We start from the raw sequence: 8,435 nt of genomic DNA on the forward strand, positions 1-8,435 counted from the left end.
GGTCTGACCCTGTTCAAACGTACCATTTGAGGTCCTTGTCCAGCCTTTGTGCCTGTGGATCAGTGGGGCAGCCAAGTGAAAATCGGTGGGGCTGAACTGTCTCTTCCTTTTGATTCCTAACCAATTAATCGTCTCCCTCGGCTTCACTGTGCTCTGCTATGCTGGCAAATAATGATACAAGCTCTCTCTGCCTGTAGAATCACTGGACCAGGCACGATAGACTACTGAGACGATGCAAGTGTACAAATGACAATAATAACTGGAAGGTTTCAGGAGGACACTACAATGCTGCCACCTGATGGTGTTACTTTGTTATTAAACTGTGCCTCGTGCTGAACAAAGAGATGGAGAGAGAGTAGGTGAGAGCACGACAGGAAGAAAACGAGGGAGTGGGACCACACAGGAATCAAAAGACACAGCAGACATCAGCAGCACAAATTTTAATTTCTCACATATCTGCAAAATCTCTTGTTGTATTAGCTGTGATAAAATGTGTTATTCATTGCAGGTAGCAAAAAAAATAAAAGGATCTTTTTTCCCAGGTCAATGCAATTCTCAAATATCTTACAACATTTACTGTGATTGTTGCACAAACTCATTAATTACTGAAGAAAATCTAAACCTGAATTCAAGGTAAAGAGGGAAAAAACAGGGATCGCTGTGTGAACACAGTCACAGACCAACTCCCACAGCAGTCACACCGCCATCAACATCACAAGGAACGTGTCGTATGCTTCAGCTAACTCTTACAACAACCCAGAGCTCATTCGTCAGGTTCTCAAAGCACAGCGTGTGTTTTCGTCCCAGCCCGGACATAAAAGAAATATGTGTCTGATAATGCTGGAATGTGACCCACAGACAAATATTATCTCTCAAAACCATCTCTGTGGAGCCAAAGGGCCATAAAGATGACGGCTCCTTGTTTTTATGGGACGTCATCCTCGGAGGACTCACCTGGCCCCACGTTCGCTCTGAAACGCCCCAGATCCAGCTCCACTTTACTGAGCCTGATGATGAGGGACACGTGGATCCCTGCACGACAGCCACGGCCAAAGTCAGACGTGAAATGCCTTTCATTATGAAACATTATGCACCTTTGCCTTTTGCTCAACTCACTGAAAGAGACGTTGTGTTGTATCCATAGCAACGTGTTGCTTTACCTCTAGCTTGTGTTGCTTTGATGAGCTCCTGTGTAGGTAGAATGCTGTCCTCAGTCCGTGAGGCAGGGATGCTGTGGTACAGACGAATGAGCGTGACATGCTGGATCCAGGTTAAAGCTCCTCACCTCAGCCAGGCTGGAGAAGTGCACGTCCGCCAAGTACGGGACTAAAACCTGGACCAGTTGAAGCCTTGGAAAACTCAGCTCAGTCAGATTAATCTCATGTTGAGGCCGGAATTTGGCATCAACAGCAGCAAACCACTCACGCGACCAACTGCTGTCTACACCCTGAGGCTCCACATCACAGCATATCTGGGTGCAGTTATGCATCCTTTTGTAGTCCCTCTGAAAAACCAAAGACATTTATATTCAGAGAACGCAAGCCCTCTCATGTTGAAGTGATCACGAGTGAAACCCAGTCCAGTTGCAGTGACTCAACGCTCAGATGTAGAAGGAATGAACTGACCGGGTATGCAGACCTCATGCAGACCTTTCTCTCTGAGATGAACGATGGAGACGATATGAGATGCGCCCGTATACGTTACTGAAAGTAGCACTGAATTCAATGAATACGTGAGTGGAACTGGGATTTCCTCCTTTAGAAGGAGCAGGTCATACAACCGTACACTGCTTCTTGAGATGCTCCCTCTAGCGGCATAAGTGAAAAATGAGCTTCCTGTGTGACACCACTACTATTGTATTATTGATGGAAAACAGAGGAAACAAACAGGTTGATCCAAACACTTAACTTTAATTTTTGAAAGAGTCCGATACAAAAGGCCGTGATGAGGGACACCTGTAAGTCAGTACAAACCTGTGTTGTTTGAAGAATGTACAACAAAAGGATGTTCAGTTACTGAAGAAGCCACAGTTTCCCTTAATGCACAATGCACCGAACCCTAACTTAATTAGGGTTCCATATATCAGACACAGGACATTTTACTGTTAGACAATTTTGGGAACAACACTTGAGCACATGAAAAACACATTTTATTAAAATTCTGATAGTGCTGCATTTACATAGCTCGTTTCAAATGTAATGATTAAATCCTTACACCCATATTTACGAATGCTTTGATTCCTATAAGTCCAAATATCTAGAAACAGACGTTATTTTACGCTTCAACTCAAAGTGACAGGTAAACTTTCAAATGAGCTTCTTCCCAAATGAGATTCCACAAAAAACATACACAGAGTTTTCAAGAGGAAATCTTGATTTCAATAATCTGAATTAATATTAACCTCAACAAGGCACTGCATTCGTCCTGCAGAGAAAGAATATGCTAAATTTCACAGAATGACCAGATCAGATCAGCTGATGATGAAAAGGTAAATGCACAGACAGACAAACCTGATACGTTCTGGGGGTCAGGTAGATGAAGCTTTACCTTTGACTGGGAAAAAGTTTAGAAACATTACAAAAGAACATTAAGGTGACGAACGAACCAGAAAGTGACTGTAGTTACAAAGACGACCAAATATTAAAGGTGCAACCTTGGAAAAGCAATGTCTGCCTCCAACATGGAGAAATGTTTGTTTACACAGTGGTGAGCTCAGCTGAAACAAATCAACTGAATCTCTTTAAAAAATATTTCAACGCTATAATTCTATACTAAAGGTTGCACAAGGAAATATTTCCTACATGGGGGAAAAGGGCAACATCTATTTGTATGTTTCCAATTAAAAACGAATGTCTTCTTGACTAATAAAAAGGAAACATTTACCAAGAAACACCATGCACGTCCCTTCCTGATAAAATTATTGTGTACCTTTCTTCTATTAAACCCATACTTTGTAAAAAATAAATACAAAATTTACCAAAACAAAATATTTTCCACACACAAACCACACACTTTAAACATTAAAACCCCAGACTTCAGATTTGCCAAAACACGTCACCTAAACAAAAATATAAAATGTCTGTGACGTTTTCTAACTATAACATTAGACACCACATCGCAGGACAGGCTTTCATCTCGTACGAGTACATGATGCGAAAACGCTCATTATTGCTGCTTATTTCGACTGGAAACAAACGTGGTTTCTACAAAAACGCAACCACGCCACATAGTAGTGAAGATAAAGTCTGAAGCGAGACGGAAGGTAGAAAACGAGGAGGAAACGCTCCCAGCGAGGCCGAGGCTCCTGCAGTCACTGATTTAAGGCATGAACTCCTTTCACTGCATAAGTGCATGAACATTTAAAGTCTCCTCTGCAAAGGTTCAAAAAAAGCTGAGGTGACTTTAAGGCCGTGTTTGTCTGTGAATGATGTAGAAAAGATGCAAAAGAGCAACTTCAACGGCGTGCCATCAACCCTGCCTCCAAAGAATAATGGCTGCATATTACTAATGTGCAAACACAAATATGTCTTTGTGGGAAGAAACATGACCGCTGGTAAAACTATGTTGACAGCCTGGTTCACAAACACTGAACATACGAGCACATTTTTTTTCCCAGACGACTTTTGTTTCTGCGTTTAGGCACATGAAGCAGATTAAAGATAGAGAAAACAACCAAACGTGTTCATCAAGCCTCAATCACGGGCACAACCTGCAACGCAAAGACCTGCAAAGCTGTGGTGGAACTTCATTTCTAGGAGACAGAGTCGCTGTCAGGAAGTGGGGTCTCATCTGTCAAACCTCCTTCACCTCAACCCTTCACTGAAAAAAATACCTCCTCAGTCTTTCGAGCACTTTCTAATCATAACACTTGTCGACCGTCACCTACAAGACACACCTGAAACTCTCACACTCATGTTTGCATCGAAATAACATTAACTTAAGGCTTTAAACACCTGAGACTATGGCTAAACGCCTAGCTAACTAATAGAGAATACGTTCAGTATTAGTTTTTACCCGCCAGCAAAACTGCAGCAGTCTATCATCGCCTGGTTTCCTACACACCAAGAACCACATCCACTGCTCGGTTTTCCTTCAACCACATTATTTTGTCTGCGTTAAGACTTTCTGAAATGGCTTTTGTGCACCTGCATTAACAAACACCTAAAGGACTAATTACTCTGGCGATGACCCCCTTAGACTGGAGAAGAGTCCGGCTCCCCAAAAGCATCTACGTCCTTAATTATAATAACATCATTTGTGTTTTTTAGCATGTTACTTTTAGTTACAGGGCCGTTTGAGGTCCAGATCCAGTTTTCAGTATTCCAGTGTTTTAGATAAATTATTTAAGCCTTTTACGTTTGTTTCCCCTTGTAGAAAAATACGCAAAGATGCTTCCGAGAAAGCGACTTTTGATTTAGGTGCTGTTAAAGCAGCTCAAACACATCAGACTGAAAAGACCTGTATGAGTTGTAGCACGTACGCGAGTAAGTGTTACGAAGACCAGGCATCCACACTGCAAACACCTAAACGCCCCACTTGGATAAAACATCAACAATAACAAGAACAAAGTCCATATGAAAATAACATTCATATAAATAATTTAAATAGCTGTACTAAAGCTAAAGTCTTGGTCTAAAAGTTTTTAAATGGCCAAAGAGAAGTGCTAATAATGTGCTGTACAATTTTGGGGACTAGTTGATGTGGTACTTTGGACGATAACCACGTCAACATTTTTCCATTATCCACAATTACACAAAGAAATCAGACAAACCAACATTGAAGATAATTAGTTTAACATAATCATCCTTTCATGATTTTTTTTCCATCTAACTGGATCCCAACACCTGAGACAGATCTCCAAAGTCACAATCGAAAAGTTCACTGATGCCTTCATGGTCCTCCAGTCCAAAGTGGTAGTCGTGACTGTGAGGTGGGGACAGGTTGATGAAACCGTCTAACGCGGGGACCTCCCCGTTCAGGAAGTCCGACGAGGAGAGGGGTGAGAAGTTAAAGTCGGCCATGTCGCCCAGGCCGGAGAACGGGTCCCCTTCCAGGAGTGATTCTGTCACAGAAGGTTTGTAATAACACAGAATGATGATCCAGATACATATAATTTTGGTCATGACTCATCTCTGCAGATAACGAACATCCTACCACCGGTTTATCTCTCATGTCCTCAACTAAAAAGTTCCATTTAGGTGCTTTTAGTCATACACGTATAATTACTTCCAACTAAGTGTGAACACTCACCTGCGTCACCACCTAACACCAGAGATGAGGGGTCCTGCTGGGAGGCTGCTGTCACTGTGGACGACGTGGACGCCGGCGATGATAAACCCACATCCGCGGCAGCGACGGGCGTTCTGGGCTGAGGTTGGTCCCTGGGTTGTGTTGGAGACGACACCAGGGGAGAACTGCTGTCGGGTTTAGATGGACTACTTCCAGTCACAGGGCTGCAGACCCCGGGGCTCTCATCTGGGAAGAGGAAGACGTCGATTGCGCCGCGGGTGCTCTTCAGCGACACCTGGTAGCCCTGTGAGATAGAGACAGAGAGCACTGTCCGCTAAGAAGCCCATGACCTCCAATGAGAGAACAGTGAAGGCAGCGTACCTCACTGGGTTCAGACACTTGCATCTGGGTCTCTGGTGGAGCTCTGATCACCATGACCAGCTGGTCAGGATTATCAAATGCCTTCCTCAAGTCCTGGCAGCGCACGAATCCCAGCGTGATGAGAGACACGCTTAAGGAAGACAGCAGGTATCACACTAGAACTGACAGAGACTACACTCTCTGTTCTATTTTCAAATCAATCGATAACTTTACTAGCTGCTACTTTTACTTAACTCTTGTGGGTCAGATGTTTTTTCCCCACGGCCTCCTTGTCTAACGTATGGTGTGTAAATAAGGATGCCTTAAATATCCACCTGCATAAATCCTTGTTTATCCATCCGTTCCACATCCTACAGTCACATCACATGGAAGTCACCCAAAGGATATTTCTTGTTCTGCGGTTCCTCTGTGAGCAGACGGAGCTGCAGGTTGCACTTGGAAATGAGTTCATCCAGCTGCTCCTCAGCTTCTGTGAGGTCACACACCTCCCTCTGCAACTCTTTATGGCGAGCAACCAATGTTGCATCAATTCTGTTACCACTGTGAAACGCAAACACACCCATTAGCTTTACTGCTGCACATAGGTGAAATGTAATACATATGCTGGTTCCTTTACACAATGGTATCTGTCACTTAAAGAATATACTCACAGCCATTGGATGTTGTTCTTGGACTTCTTGGAGATGAGCTGAATTCCCTCAAGGACATTAGTTATGTCATAGATGCGCCTCTTCTGGACATCTAGAACTTGTGAGGCCCAGTTCAGATCCACCACACCATCGGGTGACTGGGACAACAGGTTCAAAAAGCGCTTGGTGGTCAGGTTCAGTGAAGTGTCATAACGAGACTTCTCAGTTGTGGATCGAGGAACTGAATCAAAAGGAAAGTGAACACAGTGATTAAAAAACTACATGCTGACTGGAACTATGCTCTCACATCCCTTTGTCCTTGCTTCCTTTTTGCCACAGGCTCTTGCCAAAATGGAAAAACTCAGCAATAAATAAAGAGTGGTCATGAATGTACCTCTGGGAGGGGCTGGTGTGGAGGATGGGGCTTGGCCTGTTGACAGTCGAGTGGTGCTGACATACTGATGGTCACTATCTAGGTCCAACTTTCTTTTCACCTGAAAAACACAATCGCCGCAAAGAGAAACAGTCACTAACTAAACCAACCACATAAAAGAAAAAAAGAGGAAAGCAACAGGTGGACAGAGGTCATCAGCTTTATTATGAAGGAACAAACATAGGTGAGTACACCCCCCCCCCTCACCGGAGGTCTTCCCAGAGCCGGTCGTCTCTTGTTTTGCTCGCCCGCATCCTCAGGACCCTGCGGGGTGACAAAAAGCAGGACCTCCCCCGTGGTGGTTGGGGCGACAGCCGGGTGGAGCGCCTCATTGCTGGGGCTGGTGATGATCACTATCTGGTGGTCCTCGCCCAGATCAATAGTCCCAGAGTTCAGCAACGTCTCAAAGTCTGCCAACAGATCCTCCGATGTCTGTCCGGTTATAAGAGTCTCTGACATTGCAGGGTCTCTCTGTGTGCCCCTTGACTGGACTTTGTGGGTGATGAGGGGTCACAATATAAGATGCTGTAGTTCCACAAGGTCTCAATATTTACTTGCATTTACTGTCTTGGATTTACTGTACTGCATTGAACGGTGGTGAAACCTCCTGAATGTTTGCTTGCACTGGTTCATAACCAGCTCCAACATTTTCTTGTTAAATATCTACCTTGCCTGTTTAGGTTATGGTTTACAAACAAGCCACAGTGCACATATTCTCCAACAGTATTACTTTATAACTAAGTGATAATTACAGCAAGCAACGGTCCAAAATTATGGCGACACAGGAAGACGGGGTGTTCTACCAAACAGGGAATTTAGCAAGTACAATAACATTGCTACACGAATAACAGCTCTGCGCCTTCAGGCTCAACCACTGGTATTTTAGCAAACGGCGATTAGCCGCGGACGCAATTTATGCTTAAAATTAGCGAGCTAGCAAAGGAGCTGGCTAATCTTTTGTTTTCATCTCTCCTGTTGGTACAGTACAGCCGCGAGGCCTGGCCACACTGTCCTCGAGACAGCTACCGACACTGCTAACGAGTTAGCTTGTGTCCCAACAACAAAGACCGACGCAAGTTACCAAACAACCCCGTGCCGCTGTCAAACTAGCTACACGAAGCTATAAAACAACAGTATGTACCCTTAAGGCTGAAATAGAGCTCGGTTAAAATGGTATAAAAACTTTATCGCGGCTTCCAAGAGTAAGCTATAGAAATAAAATATCTACTGTGCAGAGGGCATCATCATAGTACTAAAGCACGTTTAACCACGCACACATCAAAGCCACAGTTAGTTCAGCAGATAACATATGAATTAGACTGAATATGAAAATATAGGGCAGATTAGCATGCTAGCTGAGTTATTAGCCGTAGTTCTTCAGCCCCCTCGTTTTGTTAGGGCACGCAGGAAGCAGTCCGACAAAACTGGAAACATGAGGAAATAAAGCGGCAAAATACTCGCGCATCCTCTAAAACGACTACTGGTCGTTCGCTTAGTTCCATCGACCGCGGTCCATTTATAATAGCGCCGTCCGGACCCCGTTGTCGACAGTTATTGTTGTTATTGTCCCAGCTGATCTACGTCTAAACAAGGATCCCAGGGTTTTCGCGCGAAATCTTTTTTGCCGCGAAACCGGCACGTGCCTCAAACTAGCAGTTCCCATTGGTCAAAAAGTGTAAGTTTCGGTAGGGTTTGAGGGACGTGTTCTGATTGGTTTAGGCAGATGTCGATCTTTATACCGAGCGCAGTGTGTGTCGATCTGA

General features: G+C 44.1%; 1 protein-coding gene across 1 annotated transcript; it reads right to left on the reverse strand.

The window, feature by feature from the left end:
* Positions 1–1,890: 1,890 nt before the first annotated feature.
* Positions 1,891–8,298, reverse strand: e2f1 (E2F transcription factor 1). Its single transcript, XM_029157239.3, has 7 exons — positions 6,880–8,298; positions 6,634–6,733; positions 6,261–6,480; positions 5,998–6,150; positions 5,611–5,725; positions 5,251–5,533; positions 1,891–5,062 (listed from the first exon to the last, which is right to left on the reverse strand). Exons 1-7 carry the CDS (start codon positions 7,129–7,131, stop codon positions 4,827–4,829), a joined length of 1,359 nt encoding a protein of 452 aa, XP_029013072.1. The 5' UTR covers positions 7,132–8,298; the 3' UTR covers positions 1,891–4,826.
* Positions 8,299–8,435: the final 137 nt, after the last annotated feature.

This window comes from Betta splendens, chromosome 7, assembly GCF_900634795.4.
Source record: "Betta splendens chromosome 7, fBetSpl5.4, whole genome shotgun sequence".
In the NCBI taxonomy this organism is placed as follows: Eukaryota; Metazoa; Chordata; class Actinopteri; order Anabantiformes; family Osphronemidae; genus Betta; species Betta splendens.

Coding starts and splice junctions, on each gene's coding strand:
- e2f1 (XM_029157239.3), bottom strand. CDS start 7,131: ATGTCAGAGACTCTTATAACCGGACAGACATCGGAGGATCTGTTGGCA. Junction 6,734..6,879: donor CGGCTCTGGGAAGACCTCCG/GTGAGGGGGGGG, acceptor TGTGTTTTTCAG/GTGAAAAGAAAGTTGGACCT. Junction 6,481..6,633: donor CACACCAGCCCCTCCCAGAG/GTACATTCATGA, acceptor CTTTTGATTCAG/TTCCTCGATCCACAACTGAG.